General features: G+C 38.7%; 2 protein-coding genes across 8 annotated transcripts in view; one reads left to right on the top strand and one right to left on the bottom strand.

Annotated features, from left to right (window-relative positions):
• The window catches only part of DNAH12 (dynein axonemal heavy chain 12), a 59676-nt gene extending 38704 nt beyond the window's left edge, over window positions 1–20972 (bottom strand). For 2 of the 7 annotated variants that reach the window (XM_032120968.1, XM_032120973.1), the window contains exons 1-26: window positions 20513–20972; window positions 20303–20404; window positions 19320–19521; window positions 19004–19094; window positions 18701–18727; window positions 17585–17774; window positions 16209–16287; window positions 15170–15328; window positions 14537–14732; window positions 13938–14126; window positions 12976–13126; window positions 12774–12865; window positions 12351–12529; window positions 10928–11063; window positions 10044–10169; window positions 8196–8330; window positions 7198–7391; window positions 6024–6240; window positions 5306–5491; window positions 4743–4943; window positions 3460–3654; window positions 3123–3244; window positions 2709–2991; window positions 1981–2100; window positions 1451–1607; window positions 1055–1227 (exon numbers count right to left, since the gene is read on the bottom strand). In XM_032120968.1, the coding sequence (XP_031976859.1) occupies window positions 1055–1227; window positions 1451–1607; window positions 1981–2100; window positions 2709–2991; window positions 3123–3244; window positions 3460–3654; window positions 4743–4943; window positions 5306–5491; window positions 6024–6240; window positions 7198–7391; window positions 8196–8330; window positions 10044–10169; window positions 10928–11063; window positions 12351–12529; window positions 12774–12865; window positions 12976–13126; window positions 13938–14126; window positions 14537–14732; window positions 15170–15328; window positions 16209–16287; window positions 17585–17774; window positions 18701–18727; window positions 19004–19094; window positions 19320–19483 (3762 nt within the window). In that variant the 5' untranslated portion in view covers window positions 19484–19521; window positions 20303–20404; window positions 20513–20972. Of the gene's footprint in view, window positions 1–1054; window positions 1228–1450; window positions 1608–1980; window positions 2101–2708; window positions 2992–3122; window positions 3245–3459; window positions 3655–4742; window positions 4944–5305; window positions 5492–6023; window positions 6241–7197; window positions 7392–8195; window positions 8331–10043; window positions 10170–10927; window positions 11064–12350; window positions 12530–12773; window positions 12866–12975; window positions 13127–13937; window positions 14127–14536; window positions 14733–15169; window positions 15329–16208; window positions 16288–17584; window positions 17775–18700; window positions 18728–19003; window positions 19095–19319; window positions 19522–20302 lie in introns of those variants that run through there. The other 5 variants (XM_032120971.1, XM_032120970.1, XM_032120972.1 and 2 more) reach the window with 5 other exon arrangements.
• A 129-nt stretch (window positions 20973–21101) lies between these two features.
• Window positions 21102–25842, top strand: PDE12 (phosphodiesterase 12). The gene is made up of 3 exons (XM_032120381.1): window positions 21102–22369; window positions 23409–23487; window positions 24228–25842. Exons 1-3 carry the CDS (start codon window positions 21131–21133, stop codon window positions 24668–24670), a joined length of 1761 nt encoding a protein of 586 aa, XP_031976272.1. The 5' UTR covers window positions 21102–21130; the 3' UTR covers window positions 24671–25842.
• Window positions 25843–27592: the final 1750 nt, after the last annotated feature.

The raw sequence follows: 27592 nt of genomic DNA, 5'->3' as shown, positions 1-27592 counted from the left end.
AATCTTTCAGTTCTTGTTTAGATACACCTTTCAAGTTAAATTTGTTGCAGTTACTTGTTGCTACTCCTTGCTCTCTCTGTTTGTCCTTTAATATACTTTTTTCCTCTTTTCTTTTCTTTCCCACACCATCCCCCTTTGTAGCATGTGCATTCCATTGACAATTCCATATTCTCTCCTATATTCTATTGAAGTAGGAGGAAATCTGACAGAAAACAAAAAAGTTGCAGACTTTTAACAAACAGTCCAGTTTGCAGGCTTTAACCAAACAGTTACAGGGCCACGTTTACATTGACTGACAAGTTCTGGGAATACTTTACTAAGACATTGGTGGGCAAAGAACAAGACTTCCATTTGCCAGAATGCCAGGCTTCCACCTGCTGTGCTCTGATTCAAGGTTTGTGAGCCTAAAACCGAAACAGACTAGCAGCTGCATCATCCTCTCACATCAATGTACCTCGATGTCTTGACAAACAGCTACCAAGCATCAGCTACAGCCACACCATGGGTGCCTAGCAAAACTTACTCCAGCAAAGAGACTGCAGTAAATGATAATGAGAAAAGCTGTACCTGAGATGACTTTGGTAACTTTCAATTGTCAGGTTAGCTGAGGTTAAACCAGTACAATAATAAACACCTCTGCCAAGAGCAGAGATACTAACAGGTTGCCAAATTTGTACTACTCTTAGGAACAGTGTGATCACAAGTGCATCCTTCTCCACTTAATTTAGCAGCCACAGAACACCAGAAGAGCACTTTGGGTTCTCATAATCTGTACAGCAATCAAATATTGTCTGGTTTTCCTGTGTGTTTTAAAAAAGCACAGCCACAACAGAACAACCCACTAATGTTTCAGCCACGTTGGCGGGCTGTCCAAATTTGTTGTTATGAGTGATTTTTAGTTTAGCATTCTGTAAAAATTACAAACTTCATTCTAGCAGAAATAGCAGAGTCTGACAATAACCATAAGCCCTAAAAGGACAGCTGCACTGAACAGTGTAAGCAATACTACAGCACAGTAAATACAATTTGCAGCAGCCCAGGAGGGAGCTCATACCAGGGTGCGGTAACACCTGTCTGTGAGAGGAGTGATCACCAGGCGTGGGGAGTTCCCGAGGTATTCGTAGGCATATTTCACATTGCAGTTAATGATGCACACACGAACGTTCTCATTCTGCCAATAATAGCGCAGCTGTGCAAGCCACTGAAAGTCTGTTTCACTCTGCACACCTGACAAACACAGAGTTGACAGGAATCATAAAAGATGTTGCAGATAACCAGATTTTCTATTATGGTTAAATTTAAAACAGCTTTGAAATTATTAATGTTGATGCTCGTATCCAAATACTCACAAACCCATCTTAGTACTGTGCTGTTTTAGGCAGTAAAATTTGATTGATGAACAATTTTCCATTAACTACGTGTTAAGAAAAATGTTTTAAAATATAATTACCGCTTTCAATCATTTCCTTGATGACATCTCTAGCATGAACATCAATAGTAACCAAGGCACCCAGTGTAGTCCTTGTTTGCTTTGACAGTTTTCCTCTCACCAGCTCTACAATATCATTAAGTTGAAGCTGAAGTGTATCATAATAACCCTTTAAGCCCTAGGAGAGAAGAGGTTATATCACAGTTTCAAGTGTTTCAGGCTTCTTCATTCTGACTAAATAGCTTAACAGAGGTTGCTTATTAAGCTACTCTTTTATATTGTCACAGTTTTGCATCAACGTCTCTCTTACCCACAATTATGCATTTATGTTGCAAAGCTACATTTTAAACTATGATTGCTCTACATAAGAATATTCAAGTACTTGAATGAAAAGTATAATCACTGTACATTAATTTATGGATGTCAAACACACATGCTCATAATTTTTCAAATTTTATTTTGACTGTAAAAAACTGTTTGGTTAAACAAAATTCATCAGCTGAAATGAAACAATAAGAAAGATTTTTTTTAAATTATGCATTACACAGTACCTTGGGTCCATCGCGAAGAACTTCATGTACCTCACTTGTCCAGTACATTTGAGACACACACAACACTACTTGGCCAGGCCACTCCAGAACCCAGAGCTTTCTCTCAGTCTCTAGATATGCCTGAAACAGGTAAATACATTACAGAAACACAGTGTCTGGGTATGTTTATCACAATGTAATACAGAAGCTTATAATGTAATCCTATTAATATTCTTTGCTAAAAGAATACTATTTTCCTATTTGCAATGTCCAAATGGAGCTTTAAATGCTCTTTTCCCCTTAGGTTTACCATTTTTTACCCAATAATTTAAAATATTCTCAGAATTATCCTTCCATATTACAGAAATATTCACAACTTGTTAACTTCATACAAAGAAACATTTTCTGTCTAATGATTTTCTTTTAGGAGGAAGTAAGCATATTACAAATGTCGTATTTCTAATTCATAAGAAACCTGAACTATTACATCAGGTGATATATCCTGTAAAATAGTATTGCTGAGAAACTTTTAGAAGAATTTATATTCAGTGTTAGAGGAAAACGACTTGCTTCTTATTCAAACTAAACTCTAGTGTATATCACTGGCCTATAAATACAAGTCATGTTAACTTGGTCCTAGCCCCATAACTTCATCAACTCCTGTGTTGAGGAAGAATTTTAGAAAGCCAAGAGACAGCCATAAGACAAAGATAGGTGCGACAGATCTTAAATTATCACAAACCCCATACCATTCTTGATCTGGCAATTACATCACGTATAGTCTTCAGCATAATATCTTCTACTTGAATTAACCACTTCTCCACTGCACCTCGAGCTTCAGAAGTAGAAATGTTTGAAATCAGTTGTACATGCTCGCCTTCAGAACTACACATTCCTTTAATATCCAAATTGCGAAGGAAATCCAGTTTAGCAATGCCTTCAAAACACTTCTTCAAGTGAGGCTGAACTCTAAGAGGATCCTTAGTCTCCGACAGGATCTCCAACATTTCATCATTAGACAAGAAAAAGAAGCTAAAAAATTAGAAAAAAAAAAAAAAAAGGAAATACAACTGCATTATCAAGCTATTTTTAAGACTGAACTTATTCACAACAAAAAAACCATTCAGAATCTGTGGGTTTTAAATAACCAAAGCTCATCATACCGGGGAAAGAAGAGACGTTTTTTCTCAAGGTAAGCATTAAGCCCTTTCATGATTTTGTCAAGAAGCTCATTACAGGTCTGAAGCTTCTCTGTTAATCCTGGCAAGGAAGTAGCAGCGAGAACCTGTACAACAAATATGTGCAAACTGTCAGCTATAAATGAGATATTTCAAACAGTAGAAGTTAATCAAATAAGGAACAACATAACTTTGTTTCTAGAAAGCCTAGGGAACTGAAATTGTAGTTCACTGTATATATTCTGAAAACTAAGCATCCCGCCCCTCAAAAAAATGGGAAGGGAAGCTACTGTTTCCTGTTAGTAATGGCCATTTCCCTTACCTTTGGGTCTTCGGCACAAAACTGCATAATCTCTCTCCACAGCCTATCCACAGTCTGAAACTGCCGCCCCTCTTCTGGCATCTGTTGCATAATATCCTCAGAAGAAAAGATGGGTTCCAAATACAGCCACTGGGCCTGCACTTTCAGCCAGTCATCAATGTTCTCCTGAATTTGAATTAAGCGTCTTTCCCATTCCTTAATAAATGTTTAAAGAATGTTAACTTGACATTTCCAAGCAAATAATGTTAGAGACAACAAACAACCTTCAGGAAAGGTAGACATTGTGTTATTCTAGCTCCCAAAGAGAAAAAAAAAAGTCTACCAATAAACAAAATGAAAGAAAAATATTTAGGAGTATTTAAGTTCTTCCACATATACAGATGGCCAAAGGACCTCAGGCATTTTTACTTACTTGGAAATTATTTTCCAAAATGCATTTATCACTTTACTGCTATGAACAACTTAATTGTTAAGCAATAGCCAGGAGGCTACCAGTGATAAATTCTGTTTCATTTCCCCACAGCATGGGCTCTTGTAGCTGAATGGCAGCAGGGACACAATACCAGAAAAGCCACCTCAGCTCATAGGAGAGATCCAGCAAGTCCACCATCCTGTTCCTTAAGTGGACAATAGCAGATACCACTGGAGCAGGCTGGAGAGGCTGCCTGTAAAGTGTAAATACTATATATGTTCACTGAGCCTGCTTGAGCCTGAACATTTCCCACATAAACTAACAAAGAACTGCGGAGGGTAACTGCAAAGCAATTCCACCAGCTTCTCTCCTGTCAATAGCCATGGTGTGAGCACCACAAAGACTACTCTAGCCCTGAAATTCAAAATCAGGTGTAAAGTGCTGCCATCATTGCTCTGAGGTCTGATTAACAAACATTCTCCCAGCCATCAAGAAGTTTCTTTGCCCAGAGGAAAACACTGTAGTTCAAAATTTGAGTCCAAAACTCAAGAATTAGTAAGTGTTCTTATTAGCAATAACAGAAATATAATTTCCAGTTATTAGGAAGCAAGGGCAATGGAAATAAAGATTTTGGAAAATATGAGAAAAAATAATCATGTTCTCTCAGTTGCACTTGAATCTGAATGGAAGATGGAATTCCAAAACAGAAATAAGGTAAGTATGACTCATATAAACTCAAAAGATTCTTGCTGAAAAATTAATGAAAGCATTTCATTAACAACTCAAACAACAAAGTTGTAAAACAGTTGGTATACTATTGCACTACACTTATCCTACAAATAAAAATGGCTGAAAAAAGTAGTCATTGTACCCTGATTTCCTTGTCAAATGGTTTGATGAAAGGTGATCCTCTCATTGTCTGAGTTTTCATAATCTGATCATCGAGAAGAGCCTGAATATCATCCACTGAAGACAGAATATGAATACCAGTCTCACGATACACATTTGTGTTGAAGGAAATTGAATCCCAGGTTTCCATCATGGTATGCATTGCTTTCTCCAAGGAAAATTCCTATTTAAAAAGAAAATAGCTTGGTCTAGTGACTGAATTGGTTTTTTCCAACTCACTAATTCAATATATAAGCTTATCTAGCTGAATAAGCTATTTTGCTCTAGCAGCACAAATTAACTACTTGCTATTACTTTTCCTCAGTATATCCTTTTCTTGCACACAGAAAGCAGCATGCTTTGGAAATACTAATGATGTCACATGAGATACAAATGCTTACACTCATCATTGACATATAATGGGCCAAAGTCTCACCAAATCTCTTCTGTTGCATAATGGCAAAGACAAAAAATGCCAGTAAGTCATAAAAATATTCACTAAGAGACCCGACGTCGTGTTTGTCACTATCAAATCTCTGTGCTTACCTTGCTTGCAGCTACACTTATTGCTGTAAACTGTTCCAAGTAAGAGGATAGATTCTGTTTTAAAACTTTTCTCAGGGTAGTTCCAGCATCTGGTGTTATATCATACCCTACTATATCTGACATCTGCTGCCAATGACGTTCTCTCATGCCAGGGTTACAAAAGACAGCCACAGTCGGAATATTCTCCTAATTCAGAAAAGACATTTTAAGGCAAATATTCTCATATACATTATTTCTTAATTTTTCAATAACCTTTCATGTGCATTTAAAATTCTGCTACAGTAGCCGAAGACATGAAAATCTTTTCCAAAAAGTGCAGATGGCTCCATTCAGTTATCCATTCCATTTCTAAATAATTATATTAACTACCAAAGAAGAAATATAGAAAACTATTAAGCATAAGTATAATTTTTCAGTGATGCTAAACTTTGCTTCTATTAACAGAGTCCCATTTCAAAATTCCCAACTACATCCTTTTCTGCAAACCAAAAATTACTTTTCTCCTGTATGTGTTCAGTCATTAACAATTCCAGAAACTATTTAAAAAATACTAAAAAATCCAATTTTATTAAAATGAATGGGACAGTAAAATCTGGAAATGAGGATTCAGAACACACTCTCTCTCTCTTTCTGACACCGCATCATTTACATGTACTGAGCCCTGAATTTAGCGTTTGTCCCTCAGCATCAGATATTAATATCCCTCACATTTTCTTACCTTAAAATCTTTAATCTGATCCAGAACTGTAGAACACATTGTAAGAGTTGGATTACCCTTTACAGCTTTGCGTCGCAGCATCTTTTTCTTGTCCGATGCTGCTTTCTTCTGCTTTTGTTGGAAGAGTCTTAACAGTTTGTACATCTCTCTGTAAAACTCATCCATCTCAGCCTCCATGCTTTCCCCATCTAGTTCCAAAAAGGTCCCATCCATCCATCTGAGAAAAAACCATAAGGTCACAAAACAGAATAACAAATGTAACCCACAAATAATTATCACTTTGTTTTGCAACACATTAATAGCAATTTAAATTAAAGCAAAGCTCTCCTTCCATATTATTGTTATTCTTCGCAAAATTCTAATGCCCAACTAGAAGTGGCTCAACCACATTCTTCTGTGTATTTGTGTAGTTCTCTTAAGTCTGAGTAACTGCATGAATGGGGAAATATTTAAGTTAACCTCTGGATAGAGATCGACATATGACATTTAAAAATACACTAGGTCTTGTATTTTCAAACCCCCCCCACTTTCAGCCATAGCACATTATAACTTCTGAAGAATGCATTAAATGATAAACAATCTCCCTTAATTTATACACAGAGCACAGTTTTGTGGTAGGATCTAGCCACCAGACAGCAACACAATAATTTGAACCCACCATTTTGGACAGCTGCTAGGTTAAAACCAGTTTTGGTTACATATAGATGATGAGCTTTCTAGTTGAATTTCTTCCTTTTCTGGAACACAAAATGGCTCATAAAACAATTTTTCTCTTAATACATTTCTTTCACAGAGCTTGTCTTATTACAGGCTACACCAGCATGACCAATACAATTAGAACCTAGTCTGAGATATGCTCCTCTGCTCTCAGGCACATGGTGTAATTCTTCTGTGCAGGGCCAAGACTTGGACTCAATCATCCCTGTGGGTCCCTTCCAACTTAGGAAATCCTATGATTTTATGATTCCATGATTACATTTTTAAAATAAAAACTAATCAACATTTTTTCTAGCTGAATTAAAAGTAGCAAGCCTGATACGTGTATTACCCTTTTATTTTACTTGCTAAAAACACGTTAACAAGAAAACAAATCCATATTCTACATCTGACATGGAGGAGACCAGCATAAGCATTTTTCTCACTCTCCCTCTTATAGAATTAGGAGTGGAATTACCTTTTTTCTGTTCGCTGCCATTTCAGTATAAGATTAAAGAGTTTCTGGTATGGTTCTATCTCAGCTTTTAAGTTGTTGAGGAGTGAGAATTCACTTGGTTTCCATCCAAGCAAAGTCTCTTCTTTATTAAGAGCAGCTACTGTTTCATCAGTGTCCTGTATTGTTTTCTGCAATGTCCTCAGGTCAGTCACATACTGAAATCAAATAATAGTATATTTGAGAAATAACAAAATTATGCTCTGAACAGCTATCAAAATAAGATATCAAAATATTATAAACTTTGATATTAAAATTTTAGAAAACAAGATTAAAAAACTTGTCTGCTTATTGATGAGTACATAAACTGTGAAGAACCCAGATGAACATTATGAAAAATAAAATTGGTTCTCATTACTGAATTCTAGAGTATTTCCAAATTGTTTGTGCTTTAAAACTCACTGTTCCAGGAGGCAGGCACATATTTTTTTATTACCTGGCAAATCATATTGGCAACTGGGATTTATTAGCTTAGGATTTCTGTTTTGTGCTTTGAAGTGTTTTGTTTTTTTAAAAGACAAAATTTCTTACTATGCAATATCCTCCAATTAAAGCACAAGACATGCTCTAAAAATTAAAAAATACTGCTAGAAATTCACAAAGTTTTGGAGTCAGTGGCCTGCTCTTCACTAGCATAACAATGAAGTTTTGAGGTTTGTAGGAAAAAAATATCTAAAGGCTACCAAACACTCTTTCTGAACTGCTATTATGATTACCTATCAGCTAATTCAAGCACAACTTTATAGCAAACTTTCCTCTAAATAAAATGTTAATTGACAATGAAAAACAAAAATGGGAGGGAGACAAGTGTAATTTTATGAGCTTCTTCCCTGTGCAAGAGGATAATAAATGTTTCAGTTCACATTTGCTAAACTGATTACTTTTAATTATAATTTTTTTCCATGGTCCCTGTGTATTAAACACAGAAAACATTTCTACCGATTTTATACTATTAATCAAACCTGTTGCATGCGATCCAGTTCTGAGTATTCTTCTAATTCTATTACAGAATTATAAAGCTTGTCTAATTCAACATGCAGGTTATCACATTTCTGTACCGCTTCTCGTTCTCCTTTAGTTTTAGACTGTTCAATCAGCTACAAAAGAATTGATTTTTTTCATGACAAAAAAGCAATGCAAAGGCAGTTGTAAGTTCTTTCAATGATTAACATACACACTACCATCTAAACATTTAGTGCAAACAGACAGAAAACAAACAATGCAGATAAATTATTATCCTTACAACAACTGAAATTTCTTTTCGTATGTCCCACTTAAGTGTGTGCAACCTCTATATGCTAGCATGGAACCTTCATCTCAATCAGAACAATCAGGATTGCCTTAAAGGCCTCCTTCAGGAGTCAGACAACAGAAAGGAAAGCATTACAGAAAAAAAATAGATATTCTCATCTCTGGGATTCAGTATTTTACTGTCAAAAAGGACACCTACAGTTGTTGAAAGCCAATGCTATCCCACATGTACCTGTGGTTGTAAAAGGCAGAAATTCTACAACATAAGACCACCTTATAGCACTGAGTCTGCACACTCAAGGGTTTCTTTTAAGGTACCAAAGAAAGAAATCAGTCAAGAGAGAGGAGATCTCCTAAGACAAGTACACCTACTTGCCATGCAAAATTTGTGAAGCAGACAAACAGAACTTCTCCAAAGGAGGAATCAATATTTTCCTTTTGCATTAGAATAAGAACAGACTCATATCTGAGAGCATAGAATGCAAATATACAGACTCATGAAAACTCCATGTGAAACTTTTCTTGTCCTCAACCTCTAGGACAATGGAAGTCACTTGACAGCCAGTTACAGGGTCCCACTGCTGAGGGACTCCAACTAAGAAGTGAGATTCACTCTGTACTACCATTTTCATTAAAAAGAGGTAGAACAAGCATCATGGACTCTCTGTGCAGAAGTAGAAAATTAATTTTATTGATTTATTTTTGGAGGGTTAAAAGAATACTTTGTTTGCATGGGGATAACATGCAAACAAATTATTTTACAGACAAAGCAGTCTCCCAAGCTGGGTATCTTTTCAGTCAGAGGCATATTTACTACCCTTGGACATATGCCTTGGTATCTAAACAAAACTTAGTAAAGGAGAAATCCTTAATTGTAATATTTAAAAGATACTGATTTTTTTAAATGTTAATTATTAATTCTTTAAAAATTTTAGAAGAAATTATTAGATCTATGCTAAATTACTACAGAGAGGCAAGAGAACCCTAAAAGGCTTGACTGCGTCATAGACAGAGACAAAGCATGCCAAGCAAGATGAATACAGACCGTGGAAGAAAACTGATCTACAGTCACACAGAGAAAATGAGATGTTGTGTATCTTCTGTTGATGATTGCTAGAAAACATTGCTCCCACTGTTCTTTTTTTGACAGGATAAAATACCTTTTTAACTAAATAACTTCCTGTCCAGACACTCAGTCTCATTAAGGGCCTGGCAAATACATTTTCAGTACTAGACATGTGCAGTGTAGTGAATTTTCATCTACCTACATATAACCTAGTACTGACCACAAGCATGTTAGGATAACAAGACTTGGTGAAGCTTTTAAGTTACAGTGACAGTTTTAGAATTTATCCACAAAAAGTCCACTTTTGTTACAAAAATCTGGAAATATGTTATTCATGCATGTCTAAATTAGTATGGTTTATGTTATATGTGTACATACATTATATATGTTATGTTATATGTGTATATACATTTTGCTGAGGAAACAAATAGCTCAAGGAAAGTGAGAAGTCTAGCAAGCCAAAATATACCACAAACTAAGAAAATGCTCTTACAATATCATGCTCTTTAAAAATGAGGTTGATCTTCTTTGGCCATAATATAGCTGTTGAATTTAGTTCAATGTCTTCAGGAGCAAATGGAAAAACATCTATCAAGTAACTCATTTGCCGACAGCACTCCTACAAAAAGAGATTTCACAAAACTTTAGGTATCATAGGTCTGTTTAAAATATGGGGTAGGACAATATTATCCACAAAGATAAAATAGAAATCTACATTTCATGAACTTTTCAGAATTCAGAGCTACTTCAGCCAATAGAATATTAACGTTCAAAATATATGTGTAATATTTTTCAAATCCTTCCCCTGATCATGAGTTGTTTCTCTAAATATGACTCCTGTGGTCTGTAAATCTATATGCAGAAACACTAATGTTATTAAAAATATACAAAATATAATTTCTGCAGATATAAACATGTTATATTTATAGACCTATTACCATAACAGAAAATCTGATACATATTCACACACACACACAAACTACTCCTAATGTAACATCACCTGTACTCTGCTCAAAGAGCGAATTGTTTCTCATGTGTTCAAAATCTGTTGACTGTTCTTACATATAAAGTGTTCCTTATACTTGTCTGTTACATTTTCACAAATAGATTTTTAAGCAGTACTGAAGTAAGATACAAAAAATAAACTGAGTGATTTATTAAAAGCTGCATTTTCTCACGGACATGCAGAACACATGGGAATGGGAACAAGAAGCAAAGGCATATGGCAAAGAATAATCTGGACTTCCCACTTCTGTCTGAAGTTACACTGAGTTTATTCACACAGGCAGACAAAAGTCTGCACTCCAGAATGAATTCTCTATTTGTATAGGCCAGCATATTTAATAAAAGATCAAGAATTAAAGGATAGTCATTTACCTTGCTCCTTTGCGCCAGGTCACAAATATCTTTGGTTTTGACCCTCTTTATGTAATCCATTATTTCTACCATTTCTTCTGTTGACTCAGGAACTTTTAATGCCCATTCCTTAATGGTTTCAAATTCACTGCATATCCTATAGTTTTATTTTACATAAAATACCAACATTTTAAGATTTTAGTTTGACTGGCTTCAAGCTCAGCTTTAATATAATTAAAAATTCAAATTACTTCTTTAAGTATTATCCCCACACAAATTCCATTATTTATGAAATTAGAAAGGGAATATGACCAAGTCAGACTAGACAAATACTGGTTTCTGACTTGCAATAATTGCTTTGTTTGGATTTTGGGGTATTCTTCTGAAAGAAATGCTTTGGTTACCTGTTGTTAGTAAAAGGACTTCAGAAAAGTATCATTAGTGTACACACAAATACTACTCTAGTAAATATTTTCTCTCTTTGGTAATGTGGAATCACTATATAACTTGGCCACAACTGTTCATTTTAACTAAAAAATGTAGTAAGAGTTTCCTCATGACTTAATCCATACCTGCAAATTAACCTCCTGTTTAACTAAATTGATATCCTATGATAAGTTCACCCATGTAGAGGATGAAGGGAAGGTGGTGGATATAATTTTTCTCAGTTTTAATAAGGCTGTTGATAACTGTCCTTCACAGAATCCTTCTAGACAAGTTGTCCAGGTGTGGGATGAGTGGGTTCATGGTGTGCTGGGTGAAAAACTGGTGAAGTGCAGAGCTCAAAGGGACTTGTAGCAAATGGCTCGTGACTGCTACCAGAAGTGTTCCTCGGGATTCACTTCTGGGCCACTTCTGTTCAATGTGTTTATCAATGATTTGGATGCAGGAGTTGAATGCATCATCAGCAAGTTTGCTCATCATACAACTGTGAGGTGCTGCTGACTCTCTTGAAGGATGGGACACCTTGCAGAATGAAACATTTCACTGTGATTAAGGGGATGCAATGTAATGAGTTGAAATGCCAGATTCTGCACCCAGAATGGAGTAACACCTGGCACAAACACAAATGGGGAGGAATGGCTTGAGAGCAGCCCTGCGGAGGTATCTATTAGGTAATAAGAGAGTCTAACCAGCCTTTCCTTTGACAGTGCAGTAATACCGTAATTCACATTTAAAAATCCAGAACAGTAATGAAGTTCTTTGATCTTAGTTCTTTGATCTTTTAGCTCCTCCATTATTCAAGTCTATACTAAAATGTTCTCCTACCTTTTTTTGAGACTGAAACAGCAGAAAAAATACAACAGCTGGTGCAAACTGCATTAGATCATTAGTTAGCCAAGAACCTTCAGTAAACAAAAGTATGGTATATTTGCATTTCTTCTACATGTTTCTACTACGCATTTAAACATAGAGCATTCACAAGCAGCAAAATTCTACTTACCTTTCATTTTCTTCTCTGTAATCTGTAAATATTTTGTCCATTAGCATTTTTGCAAAGTTGTTTGCACAATTAGCCAAACCTTGCTTTAAATCCTCACAATTCAAACAGATCATAGGGAAATAAATCACCTCTGGCAAACTCATGATTTCCTTCTTGAGGGTGAAGAATTCATCTATGAACTTCAGAAAAACATTAGACTTTAAAGCTCAGAGCTGTTGCTACATGAGTAAGTATTAGACATTGAAGAAAATAAGTAGTATTTCTTCTATTTACCACACATTTTTAGGGGAAAAATCAAGTTATGTTGTAGGTAGTCCATATAATTTTTAGCTAAAAGCTAAGCACCTGTTGTCCTCTGCTACCTTTCTATTATTGCTGTATGTATAGTAAAAATTATTTATGAAGTATAGAATTGAAACTTACAGTAGTGTATTCATCAAAGCTGGGTTGTTCTGCTATAAATCTGTTTATACGTTCCTCTGCAGTTCCATCTACAAGCCAGCCATAACTTTCAACTACAATTCAATTACAACATATTTATATTACTAAAATATGCATGTCATAACAGCAAGTTACTCACTACAAAGAGGTGAAACAGATATTTACACACTCTTCCATCACTTACCATAGCCTTTAAAATGTTCCTTCGGGCCTTCTAAGTTGTCTCTGACAGATTTCTTCAGAGTGGATTTGGCCCATTGTGCAGTGTGAGCAGGAAGCTCAGCATCCACAGTTGCAGTGCCTCCTGTTAGCCAAGAACGCATCGTTTGGACGTTCTAAGAGAAGTGCAAGTGTTGATTATTTAGATTTTAAAAAGCGGTGCAAGGATACATATACTTTAAAAGTAAGTTGCAATCTGCAGAAGACATGATCACAAAATGAGACCCTAAATATGACCAAATTCAGGTGCTTCATACACATGTAGAATGACTTTTCCTGAAGCAAAAAGTTGAACAGAAAATATGTAAAAGGAAAAAAAATTTATCCAGCCTTGCATAAGATTAAATTACATCATATATGCAAATACAGAAAACCAACCCCAAAACACTTCTCTGAAAGTACCATCACATGTGACTAGTGACCAATACTCAGTTCACATCTAAGGCCCCCAGAATGGCTCTCTTGCCTGGAACCACAGACGGGTTCCCAAGACATCAATCTTTTGATATTGTACATATTAGTTTTTAGAGATTTGAGTATTTTCTTTTTCTTAGAAAGAAAAGGAATATCAACTCTAATTTTCTTTGTCTTTCTCTGGAGATCTTAACTTGAATGCAAATTTATTGCAAATCATCACACATATAATTAAAGATGTAATTATTATAATTGCAGATGCAAAGAGCAAACTAAAACCATCACTAGCAGGTGCACCAATTTTTTAAAAACAAGGAATTACAAAATTACTTTCAGAGCCTGGAGTGCCACTGGACATCAAGATTCATGATATGACCTGTAGAATAATTGTGGAAAATAAATACAAGTTGCATTCTGATCCCATTGCCAGGGTAGTCAGACTCCTAAATCACAAATATTTTCACATACTGAGCATCTTAACAATAATGTATTTAAATAAAGACAAATGCACACCTGGAGAGTCTGTCCTATACAATCTACTACAAACAGAATTGCTTCTTCCAAGTCTTGTAAGCTTGGATAAAACTCCATTCTATTTTCATCATAAGTCAAGTCCATCTTAAATAACGGCAGACGACTTCTGTCTTCAGGATCAAAAAGTTTCACAAAAACTTCAGTTGTTCTTTGCAGTAATCCTTTCAGCTAGGTAATAACATAGATCACCTATTAGTTGACATAACAAAGGCCAAACCCATTTTCCATTCATCCAGTAAGACAGGAGTTCCATTCATTTTAGTACTTCTGGTCTGATTCATGGATAACTGAATCAGTGTGAATTTTTCTAATAACTCCAGTGGGTATTAGTTCAAACCCTTAAATGGTGAAAACTAATGAACAAGTAAACATTTCAGTAAAGTCCATGCATTTATTTTTGCTACAAAAGTATGTCTATTACTAATACATGTATGTAGAAATGAAATATCTTGAAAGCATTTTCCTCTCTTTTTTTAAAAATTACAATGATTTGATTAGACTATTGTTCCATTATTTTTCTACAAAGTAAGCAGTGGTTTAATCCCATTAAATTTATCATGGGGAGGAAAGATATTTACCTGATTAGACATAAGAACAGCCACACAGTTATAGAAAGACTCAAGCTGATCCAACTTTACACCATCCAAGGCCTCTGACTGACTAAAGAGGCCAACAACTCTTTGGTACCACGTACTCATTATCTCCTCTTCTGCTTTTGAACAGCTTAGAGATGCATCAGTTTTAAGAGATTTACAGTCAATTGGTCCTTTCAGTCTAGAAAAGAAAATTACTTGCAACTTCATAGACAAAATTTAAACAAACCAAACATGGAGTAAGGTAACAATACAAACTTTTGTATTACAAACCCAGTCTTTCTCTACCAGAAAGCAGAGTGGGAACTTAAGCATTGCTTCAGTAGACTAAAAGGAAAGAAAAAGCCTACCTCAAACTCCACGAAATACAGAACAATTACCAGAAAAAATAATGAGGAAAAATATTTTGAATATTATCTTTTTGAAAACTACAAAAATGTAAAGTTCCAAGATTAAACAGAAAATTCAACTGATGAAAACCAGCAAGAAGACTGATCTTCAGGATTAGTACAGAATTCCCTATGATATCCCCTATGATAAATAATAGAACTGAACAAACTCATCTTTGCCAGCTTCAAAAACCTATATGGGTCAATAATTCATCAGAACAGACTTTACCTGGAACTAGAGAAACCCACTAGAAGAAAGTTAAAGAATGCTGTATAACCGAAATCCAGTAGAGTTTTCATTGTGGGGTGAAGAATATGTAAGCTGGAAATGATTTGCTGTTTTGCTTTCATATAACTGTTATGCCACGTACTAGAATAATCCAGGCCTCTAAAAAGAAAAAACATCAAAAACCCAACCAAAACAAATAAACAAACAAAAATTAAGAGCTCAAGCACACTTGAATAAAGTACTATATATAAAAGATAGTATTCAAAAGCTTATTCTCTAGCATGAATTGTTACTTAAATGCCACACACATGTCCTAACTATCATGCAGTCGAAGTCATAAGGACACTCTGTCTTACAAAACATCCTTTATCCTCCATGGTATTTTCAGATCACCTGCTCTTCCAGAAGCTCTTTCAATGTAAACTCCGAACTTCACCAGCTGCTATCAGGAAGCATTTATCACCACATTTTGATAGCACACACTCTGATGCATCAGCAAATTGTGCAGTTCAGGTATTTATATTCTATCTACCTGAATTCCTTTTCCATGATGGGAGGGCATTATAGATTTGCCTAAAGTCTCAAAGGTTTCACCTCATAAAACCAAAATAACATGAAACCTTGGCATTATACGCAGTTTTAGGATGTCAAAGTGCTGTACAATGCTGCTATTAGCCAGAAAACTTCCCCATACACACACACTTCATTCCAAAGGCAGCTGCACTATGACTTTAGCGTCTGGGCACTCAGAGCCAGGTTTCATTTGCAGTCATGAGCACTGCTCTATGTAACTGTAACAGCAGTAATGAAACACTGTCGGTGCACTAGAGCTTTCAAGTAAGAGCTTTCAAACTTAGTAGAGCATTCAAGTAAGAGGTGTTCAAATGCAAGATCTGCTACAGAGATTTAAAACTGTCCCATTGAAGGGCTCCAGAATTAATACTGTACCATAACTCTGTTCACACAGCTCAACAAGAATTTCCCTCATGTAACTCAGTGTGTTTTGCCAGAGGGTTACTTGGTAACTTAATCCACTTACAGAGGTAACACAGGCAAAGGTGCCTCCTCTTCCAATTTATCAAGTTCTTTTATGTCTGGTTTAACAAGAATTCTTCTCACTAAAAAAAAAATACATGAATGTTAGAAGAAAATTAGGCCATATTCAATAGTCACTGTACTTCCTTGGTGTTTCTCCAGGTGCTTGAACCAAGCACACAGTAGGAAGAAAAAGCAATTGTGTCACCCTAGCCTCCAAAACACATTCTCCTAAAGGTCACTCAAAATCAACAGCTTCTGTTAAATATTTATACAGATTCAGGTGCCTTAATTCCAATTCTGGCCCCTGTTCCTGAAGGTTTTCAGACGGGTTTGTGTTTAAATAATTAAATACTTAGGCAGTGTCTTTGCTGAGGGGATGGCCAGTCACAGAACAGGCTCCCCAGGGAAGTGGTCACAGCACCAAGCCTGCCAGAGTGCAAGGACCATCAGGACAGGGGTCTCACTTGTATGGTTGAGTTTTAGATAGCCCTGCAAGGAGCAAGGAGTGGGACTCTGATCCGTACGGGCCCCTTCCGACTTGATATATTCGATGATTGCAAGAATCTACGGCAACTTTGTTTAAGATAATTACAGTAAGAAACTATAATTATCCCACTGATGACATTGCAAAGAGGCTAGTCCCATGTTAATTTGTGTATTTTTCAATCTACATTTTAAAAAGATCAGCCATCCACTAAAATATTAACAAAATTGGGCTCAATTTCAGATTCCAGAAACTAGAAATGTAAATAAAAGGAAATCAAGACATGATTTCAAGGGAAAACACCTTCGAAATTCCAGTCCATTACTCTTTTTAAAAGGTTTTAAAATAGAAGTGAGTTGTATGAGTGATATCTGAAAACAGTAATTATCTTCGCAGGCTTTTACTGAAAGCTTCTTCATGCAACAGTAGCACCATTAGAAAACTCATGGATGTGTTTGTACATGAACATCTTAAAAAAGCTGCTGTTCCTGAAGAGGGAGAAAGAATAACTAGTACATAACAAGTTTCTCCTTTCTTTAACAGTAGACAGCAATACATTCTTGCTTTAAATTAACTAAACAGGTTAAAGACATAATGAAATATCATCAGCAGCCATCAACCTTTTTGACCTGAGGTCTATAGCTGTCTTTGCTTGAACTGTACTTTCAGCTGGTTAATTTTTTACTGGTTCAAATAAAATAAGCAAGTTTTGCCTTAAACCTTATGGCCAACACACATCTGATGAGGCAAAAAAAGCTAAATCAGTAGTTAATTACAAAGATCACGCCTGGCTGAAAGAACAAACTGGAACAATTATTTTCAGCAGGAGAATACGGAGCTTATAATATATATACTGACATTAATATAAGTGCTGAGGAATTTGTAGTACTTACACACACATCTTTGCATGCTCTTTTCATAATCCCTTACTATCTCCTTTAAAAGGTCTTCAGTGAGCAGCTCTCTATCCCTGCCCTCCATGAGCGACTGTGGCACCAGGGCGAGCATGGACCTCAGCCACTGCTGCTGGATGGGAATCATCGGATTCCTCTGCACACGTGTCTTCATAAAGAGGTAGTCTGCCTGAAAGGACAAGATTGTCAGAGGTCAATAACTGCCTATGTATGCATTTTTGTGTTAGGCTTGGCAAAAATCTCTTTTTATTCACAATTTTTAATCCTTAAGGGTAGGGTATTTAATCTAATCTTTTCAGTATTCGCTGACTAATATCCTCAAAGCTACTCTGTGGTTGGTAACATGGTCTCTCTTTGTCTTAATGTTTAAATATAAAATATTGTTTTTGTCAGTATGGCATTATCCTTGGTTCTCTGCTGAAGTTTATGGCTGACAATAAAACAGTTCAAGGTTAAGGTTATTGCTCTTTGGACAAACATTTATCTGGCAAAAAATGTGGACAAACATCCCCCATAAGGGGAGTGGGTCTTGGCCAAAGAAATAGGTATTTCTGCTTTTGATTGACAGCTTTGTTATAAAATCTCTACAGTCTACAGATGAGTTTATCTCACAACAGCTAAGCAAAATTGGTGTTACCTTAGGCTACTTAATATAAATATTTCAATACTAATTTGAGTTTCAACTGGCTTTCAGAGATGAAGTCTTACTTTAAAAGCTATACACAAATTTCAGGATTAGTGCATGTTCTAAGGATTAAGGGAACGATGTCAAAGACTACTTTTTGTACAGGCTAAGTTACAATCTATGATGTCAACTGAAAAAATCCTCAAGCCTGTTAGGTTTTTTTCCTAAGTAATGATCTTTAACTAAGGTTAAATTAAATATTGATAGACGTACTTTCTATAACAGAAAAATAATTTCCCTCTACAGGACCACAAGACAAGTTTCCTATTTCGTTCCTATTCCATTTTTCCCCACCAAGACTACTTTTTCTTGTTTAGTAACAATAATTCCACATGACATACTCAACTTCTCTGAATAAGGACCATTCACTCTTCTACACCAAAATAAGCAAATGAAAGAATTTAACTCACTCTTTGTTGGCTTTCTTTATCAACCATCTGTATAAAAAGAAACAGAAAATTGTTATGAAGAACGTACAAAAAAAAAATACCAGAAATATAAAATTTTACAAATATTATTCCTAAACAAAGACTTTATTCTGTAGATATACAGGTATACATTTCAGTTGGATTACCTGAGTATATAAACACATTTACAAATTACTGAGGAATGAAAGAAGTATCTTAAAGCAGATTCTAAGAAGTAAAATAAATGTCCCAATAACTAAGAACTAAATAGGTGAGACTTAAAATAATAAAGAAATACTTTCTCACAGTGGAAGGCAGTTCTGTGATAGGAGATGCAGCATCTCTCTTATCTGTTTCATCCATGGTTATGTAATAGACTTCAAGAGCTCGATCAATTCTAAAGTAAAACACAGAATCAGAAGCACAGAAAAACTACAAATAATATATTAAAAATAGTGCTAACACTTTAATCAATCCAACCTATTTTTTCATTACCAACTCCTTGATCACTAAATCTCACTATAATTACATTAAAAAAACACCATTATTATTTGTCAAATGTCAAATGTGCATTGTCTCTTTCACTTGAATTTCAACATGTCTTGAATTACATGAAACTCACAGTAACTGATTAAGCACCTCTTGCTGCTCCTTGCCTCTGTGGTATGCGAATAGTTTTTTCTGTGATGGTGACGTTTCAGATATGACTGGTGGAGGTAAAGCAGCGGGACGAAACAAAGTTCTCAAAGTGCGTTTATTGGAAGTTGCTTCATCTGAGTGCTCCATCTAAAACCATAACCAAACCAAGATTCTAGAATACAATCCTGTCCAGAAGGAATTTAACAGAGACATATATTAAGTTGAATGTACATAAGACATAAAATGAGGTCACCTCAGGGATCTCCACAGTTTAGGTATGACAACTCAGCTTTCAAAAAAAGAGAACAATAGTTTATATTATAAAATTGCAAAGTTCAAGGGAAAGTGTGCATATACAAAGAAAGAAAGAAAGAAAGAAAGAAAGCCCAACAAATTTGTGTTGTGCGACTGGGCTAAGCTTCAACTAAAAAACCACCCTTCTATGGCGGTTTAAGCGGTTGAGTAATGGCTATTCCAAAGACAGACGGTCGGGTTCCCCTGGAAACATGATGCACAAACTCACAAGTGCATTTCAACAGGTTCCCACACGGGAAGAGAAAGCCAAAGCTACCTCCTACATCAGCGGTATGTCCTAAAAACGCACTAAATCGGGCGGTGGTGGATGCACCACAGGACACAAAGCTCAGCTACGGACAGCCGCGACGTTCTCCCGTCTTTTCCCGGCGCTCCCTCAGCCCCGCCGCTCTCACCTCTCCCGGCGCCCCCAGGACAACAGCGCGGTTGGCCCGGAGCCGGGCGGCGGGCTCGGGGCTTTGCCTGGCCGAGATCAGTGCCTCTCGCGATTAAAAAAAAAAAAAAAGAAACAAACAAAAAAAAAGAAACAAAAAAAAAAAAGAAACAAAAAAACCCAAAAAAACCCCACCCCAAACCAACAAACAAACAAAAAAACCAAACAAACAAAAAACCCCCAAACAAACAAACAAGCAGAGACTTGGAAAACCTTACCTTGACCGTCCCGGTCTGCCACAGGACTGGCACAACCCGAACGAGTCAGAAAGACCCTCTGCTCCAGCCTCTGCCTGCACCAAGCGGATCACAGCAACAATCCTTGAGAAAATTTAATACCCTCAAGCATCAGGTGGCTGTTGCTAAGCTTCTGCTTTTTGTACAGCTATAAATGGAAATTTTAAGGAACTCCAGAGATTTGCTACTCACCTGCCCACACTTGACAAAGAGGCTTTAAAACCCTAATTTAGTGTCTGTTTGGGCAGAGCCCCACGCGCAGAGGCTGCGGAAGCAGCGGGACGGAATTTTATGTGTGTTTTCCAAAGTCCTGGGCACTTTCCTAGCGCGGCTGTCACAGCTCGGGACTATTCGGCGTGAAGTCTCAACTCAGACATGAAATGTTTTCTCGCGAACAGAACACAGACCCAAACCCTTGACGTTAAAGGATTTATCCATAGGCAGTTAGCATCGGGACGTTATAAGGGAGACCCGCCCACGCCTCGGACACCTGTTGGCCAGGAAGCTGCGCTGAGGAGAGGGGGTTTCGTTGCTGAGGGAACAGAACCCGCTGGCTCCCCGGTCGGCCTGACTCACGCCGTGCCGGCGGGTTAACGGCGGGAGAGGGGCGCGCGCACCGGGGCGAGCGGACAGCCCGGGGCGGGGCACGGGGCACCGGGAGGAGGCGCTGCCTCACGGCCAGCGGCGCGCGCCCGCCCCCTTCCCGCCTCCCGCGCGGCCCCGCCCCCCGTCGCGCGCGGTGACGGCGCAGCCCCGCCCCGCCCGGCGGTTCCGGCCGCGCCCCGCGGAAGCCGCAGCGCCACCGGGTCCATGTGGCGCCGGCTCCGCTCCGCCCTCCGGAGCCTCCGCGGCTCCCCCGCCGTACTCCCGCCCGGCAGTGGCGGCCGCCCTCCCGCCGCCATGGAGCGCGCCGTGGTGCGCTGCGTGCCGTCCGAGCCGAAGCTAAGCCTGCGGTTCGTGCTGCCCGATGGCAGCGCCCGGCACATGCAGCGCGACCAGGCGGAGCCGCTGGGGCGGGCGCTGGCGCGCATCGCCACCAACGCCGCCAAGGGCCACGGCAAGGCGAGCAAAAAGAGCAAGAAGGCGCGGGCGGAGGGCGGCGCGGAGGGCGAGGCCGCGGTGCCGGCCGTGCGGCTCTTCTCCCGCGACGGCGCGGCAGTGGCGGAGGAGGTGCCGAACGCGGCCGCCTGGCAGGACGGCGCCGTGCTGCACATCGGGGACGCGCGGTACCGCGTGGAGCGTAACCCGCCCGCGCTCACCGAGCTCCGCCTGCCGCGCTCTCTCCTCGCCGGCTTTCCCGTGTGCCCCAAGGTGAGCGCCGAGTTCGCCGCGCCGCAGCATTGCCTGTTCCGCTGGTTCCGCGAGCAGCGCCCCGCGGGCAGCGGGGACGCGGCGGGGGAGGCCTGGGTGGAGACGGCGGCGGCCGAGCGCGTGTTCACGCCGTCCAACGCGCTGGTGGGGCTGCGGCTGAAGCTGCGCTGTACGCCCGGGGACGGGGAGCAGCGCTACGGGCCGGCGCGCGAGGTGGAGAGCAGCGGCCCCGTGGAGGCCGGGCCCGGCGCTTGCACCTTCGACGCCCGGCACCTCTACACCAAGAAGGTCTGCGGCCACGGCTCCGTCCGCGCCGTCTCCTACAACATCCTGGCCGACACCTACGCGCAGACGGAATTCTCCCGCACTGTGCTTTACCCCTACTGCGCTCCCTACGCCCTGGAGATCGACTACCGCCAGAACCTGCTCAAGAAGGAGCTGGCGGGCTACAGCGCCGACCTTATCTGCTTGCAAGAGGTGGACAAATCTGTCTTCGTTGACAGCTTGGCCCCGGCCCTAGATGCTTTTGGACTGGAAGGGCTGTTCAGGATTAAGGAGAAGCAGCACGAAGGCCTGGCCACTTTCTATCGAAGGGACAAGTTCAGCCTCCTCAGCCAGCATGACATCACTTTCAGCGAAGCCCTGCTCTCAGAGCCGCTGCACAAGGAGCTGTGTGAGCAGCTGGCCAAGTACCCCGTGGTGCAGGAGAAGGTGCTGCAGAGGTCATCAGTGCTTCAGGTACCAGCTTTGACATGCCTTCTTCTCTTTTCCCTCTTTCTTTTTTTTTTCTCCTCCTCCCACTATCTCCAGTCAGGTGTAGCCGGGCCAGCTTTGTTGAGCCTTAAGCAGAAGAAGGGAGGTGGGGGATTAACAATTTGAAACATGGAACTATGTTCTCTGTTAGCTGGGGTAATGGATACAGCGGAAGAGCAACTTAGGAACAAGAACAAAACGTTGAGACCATACTGAACTGGATATATGGAATTACCAAAATTTGGTTAAAAAAGGCAATATTATTTTGCTTTAAAATGAAGATAGCTGTTGAGATTCTGGGCCAGGTAGTGATTCCTTTGGCTGCCAAGTTTTTCACTACTTACTCTCATATATCAGAATGTATTTTATGAAACTTAAATCATATAAATCACTTTTAAATAAGTTGAGTATGCTTTATAATGCCTCTTTAGGAAATGACAGTAGGGAGACAAATAAGGTTGGACATGTGTGTGCGCTTCCTAATGCCAGTGGGTCTGCCCACAGAGCTGTTGTGCAAGTACAAGTGTGTAAGATAGAAGGCTGTGTCAGGAATTGCAGAAACACTGGTAAAAGTTTCCTACTTGTGGAGTGAGTACGACTTACAGGATTTCCTTGATAACTAAAATCACCTCCAAATTTATGTTCAATTTAACAATTATGGAATGCCACATTTGCTTGCCAAAAATTGAGATTTAGCTCCAGTTCTATTGCAGAGAGAACTGGTGAATAGAAAATAAACGTATTTAAGAATGGTACAGCATGAACTTATGAAAAAATACGGCCAAACCAGACACAGTCAAAAGAATGTTTGTGAAATACCTGGATGTAGTGGTAATATTTTGGCTGATACCCAGACCTTATACAAATGATTAATGAAAAGCACAGCTCCTAAATTGAGTTTATTTGTTATGAGCTTCAGATTCTTTGAACTGGATTGCCATAAAGGCAGAAGCTGACTAGTGCATTTTAAAATATATAAGCTCTCTATTTAAGACTTTAACAAAGACTGCTTTTTCTCTTAAAGGTTTCGGTTCTTCAGTCTACAACTGATCCTCCCAGGAAGCTATGTGTAGCAAATACCCACCTATACTGGCATCCCAAAGGTAATTTTGGCACATTCCTACATGTAGGATAACTGGGTTTGGAAAGGTTTTTGTTCTTTGGGAGAACAGATTTCCCACCATTCTTTTGCAGCTATAGCCTTTTCTTCTGGAACTGAGGGTTTCCTGCCTTACTTCTTATCTAGATGAAATCAAGCCAGACTCCTAGGTCTGGTTATATATTTATTTTTTATTTTCTAGTCTGCCTGGGATTCAGTAGAATGCAGCTGAAAGCAAGGCAAGTCACATTACACACAATTCACCCAAAAAGCAGACCATAAAATAGAGAGAGCTTTGTGTGTGCTTGTGGTTTCCCAGGCCTGTTGAACATAAAGCTCTCTTGGGGTACTGCCACGAGGGCAACCAGACTGGGCTACAGAAGCTGTTAGAAGAGTTCTTCTCTTCTCAATTAGTTTTCTTTTGGTTCTGTGCCTTTTTTGGAATATTATTAGGATGGTTGCCATGAAATGGAAAACTGCTGTACTATGGGTATGGGTGTTAAAACTTCAGAGTTCTTGCATGTGCAAGTTTAAGTTAAAATTGTCTGCCTCTCAAAAACTTTCATAGTCACAAACTTTAAAGGCTTCTTAATCTGTGAAAACTATTCTAAAATGCAAGATTGCTGTTTCAGAGCTATATATGCTTAAATGAGCAATCCAGTGAGCACCTCCAGTGCTGTTCTGCATTATTTGAAATATTACTTTGAAATTACTATTTGAAATAATACTTTTTTATATCCTTAGGTGGGAACATCCGTCTGATCCAAATTGCTGTAGCCATGTCTCACATCAAGCATGTAGCATGTGACTTGTATCCCAATATCCCAGTCATATTCTGTGGAGATTTTAATAGCACACCTTCGTCAGGAACTTACAGTTTTATCAGCAGAGGTGGCATTGCTGAAGATCATGAAGACTGGGTCTCAAATGGCGAGGAAGAAAGGTGCAGTATGTCTCTAAGCCATCCTTTCAAACTGCTAAGTGCTTGTGGAGAACCTGCTTATACAAACTATGTTGGTGGGTTTCATGGATGTCTGGACTACATTTTCATTGACAAAAATGCTCTAGAGGTTGAACAAGTCATTCCATTGCCAAGTCATGAAGAAATAACAACCCATCAGGCTTTGCCAAGTGTTTCACATCCTTCTGATCATATAGCACTAATATGTGACTTGAAGTGGAAATAGAGCAGCTCTGGCGTGCTGCTTTTGGAGGTTTTCAAACAAGAAATTTAATTTAATGTACTGCTGGGGAGCTAAGGTTAGACCCTGACTTGTATGCTACTAAAAGGAAAGCCAAAACGATTAATGAAGAGTTCATTTGTTTAATGGCTCTACTGAATATTATGACACTACTCAGAATATTTGCATGACAATTTCCTCCTTTTTTATATGGTAATGGGAAAAAATATACTTGAGACAGGGTTTTAAAAATTGGATTATCATATACCTTTCTAGTGGTGTTTTTAAAGGATTAATAATTATTTTATTTAAAAAATATGAATTTAATCTGATTTGTAAGACAGTGTACACATTGAACCCTGCTTAATTCAGAACCAAACACAGAACCCAAACCCAAATGGATCTAGTTGACTCAACTTCACTGTAATTAATGTAATGATAATTTAAGTTCAGAAATTGTCTTGTTCACTTACCATTACTATGGCCCAACTTTTGGTAAGTTGCATGAACAATGTACTTGTACCTACCAACTTCTGAAAAGATGTTCTTAATTATCAGTGAATAGACTGTCAATAGCCAACCATGTTAAATTCAAGGCTGTAATTGATTTGGAAGGAATTTGTCTGCCCACGTAACATGGGTAATGAGGATAATGTTAATGCCTGGTGAAACTGGACTACATGAAGAAACAGCATCTACTTTGAACATCTGCTCCTTTTGGTTTGAGTCATCGGTAAGAAGAGAAATACTGGAATTTAGGACAACCAGCTTTGGATGGGAAGGAGCTTTTTACCAATATCATCTGTTTTCAGGTGGGGAGAGATACAGAATAGTGTGGTGCATTAGCTATCTGTGCCTAAATCTTTACAAAGAAACACAAGTGACTTGCAAACCTTTATCACAATGGTTGTATTTTGTTCCTCTCGTGCAAAGACAACCCGACTTTTTAAGTGTTTTTACGTGCACTTTTTCTTTCTATAAATAGCCTGGTTTTCCCTATTTTGTAGAATGTGGGGAAGTGTATTTTATCCATACCTTCACTGAATGTGTTGGAGGGGGCTTAATCATTTAACAAGCTTCTTGCCCTGCATCATTAGTCCACAGGAAACAAAGAGCATTTGGAAACCATTCACTAGATCTTCCTCTTTCACCTAATAAAACTCTCTTTATCAATTGTCTGTCACTGTTGTCAGTTGTTTGGGGTTCTTTTCTAGTTACTGGTGTCTTTAATGGCAAAACAAGTGTGCCTGGGTTGATAAAAGCTGTGTACTCTACTTGCACACCTGCTCACCTCCCCTGCATTCTGGTGCACTGTAGTTGTAGCTGGGACTCACTCAACTGTTTAAATGCTACTCAAACCAGGCAGCCACTTTCAAGTGGGATATTTCTGAGGCTTGCTGGTGCTGTCTCTTGCCATAGTACTTGCTATGCTGTGAAGGGTGGTGCTTTGTAGAAGCTTGTAAATATCTGCTCTTTTCTGTTATTTCCAATACAATTACTATTGTGTTTTGCTACTGTAGTGCCTGGGCATCTGACATGATGCTGGTAACTGCAGTAGCAAAGCCCTCAAGGCAGGTTTACCTTCAGAGATCATACAAAGTTAAAAAGATACAGGCCCATAAATCTCCAAATGTGTTTCAAACAGCATGATGTGAGAAGACAAAGCTCATGAACTGTCCCCTATTTTATTACCAACTCTGCACACAGATAAAGGGAAATGGACAAATTCCACTACTCTGAGTCTGTAGAAGCCTGTGTTGCTAAAGAGCTCATGTGAATGTCCTCTGCAAGTAGCTTTTTTTCAGCAATATAAGCAGTTAACCTTCTCTCTTATCCCAAACTCTCTTACCTGATCCTGCTCTCCTTGTTCCTGCTCATGCCACACCAAACTAAAACAGGGACATGATCCTGTTAAAAATACAGGGTCTTTAGTTCTCTTGTTTGTATTAACATTTTAGTGGGTCTTTATGTCCTGAACTTACTTACCTTAAAGCCATTTGTGCCCAAAGAACAAGATACAGGCTTGGAGGTAGAAAGAGGTGATGCAAGCTTGAAGCAAGACAAAAACCTGCTCCAGCAGCTCCACCTCAAAACATAACACAATACCTCAATGAAAGGGTCCTCATTTATTCCAACAGCTTTGCCAGGCTTATATGTAAACCCTCAGATTTCTGGTTTTGTTAAGTCAGTACTTCAGCTAAGCACCTTTGGATACAAAAGGGAAGCAAAATGGAATGTGGCAATAAAAGTGGCAATGAAGGATGTTACATCACTGCACTAGTGGATTCTTCCCGAAAAATTGGACCCTAAATAATTTGGGTGGGGTCTTTGATCAGTTACTGTTCTAAATCTAATTAAAAATAAAGTGTAATTCAGTCTTGCATGAGTTGAGGTCTGTATTCTTCTAGACCGCAAAGTTGATAATAAAAGTATCAGTGATTCACAACTAAACTTCAAGATAGAGGTGTGAGGAGAAAATCTTGCAAACAGAATGGAGGCTGTAAACCCCCATCTGGGCAAATAGTTTTTACTAATTTAGTAAAGGAGGGAGCACTTTCACCTGAAGATGTAAAATTTGCAAGCATATGGCATCTTAAAGGGCAGAAAGATTAATTGGAAGATCTGTTCCAGAGAAAAATTCAGTATCAAGACCAGGGAAAACATTGAGAATGACTGCATTACAGCTGAGTCAGAAATATAGAGGCCTACAAATTGCCAGCTCTGAAAAAAATTGAGAGGGAAAAATAACAAATTCCACTGAGTAATGCAGGCTTGTAGGCTGGCAAGAAAAATGTCTCAGTCACTTGGAACAGTAAGATTGCAATTGTGAAGTTTGGAAGTGAGATTGTATTACATTGGCTACTTGAGCTCCCCTTGTAACTTGAAAGAACGTTACTTTCCTCATTTTTAAGTAGCAATCCATTACAC

The sequence above is a fragment of the Corvus moneduloides genome, chromosome 11, assembly GCF_009650955.1.
Source record: "Corvus moneduloides isolate bCorMon1 chromosome 11, bCorMon1.pri, whole genome shotgun sequence".
Taxonomy (NCBI): domain Eukaryota; kingdom Metazoa; phylum Chordata; class Aves; order Passeriformes; family Corvidae; genus Corvus; species Corvus moneduloides.
The sequence above is the reverse complement of the archived record's forward strand: the minus strand, read 5'-3'. Positions and strand labels throughout refer to the sequence as shown.

Coding starts and splice junctions, on each gene's coding strand:
- PDE12 (XM_032120381.1), top strand. CDS start 21,131: ATGTGGCGCCGGCTCCGCTCCGCCCTCCGGAGCCTCCGCGGCTCCCCC. Junction 22,370..23,408: donor AGAGGTCATCAGTGCTTCAG/GTACCAGCTTTG, acceptor TTTCTCTTAAAG/GTTTCGGTTCTTCAGTCTAC. Junction 23,488..24,227: donor CCTATACTGGCATCCCAAAG/GTAATTTTGGCA, acceptor TTATATCCTTAG/GTGGGAACATCCGTCTGATC.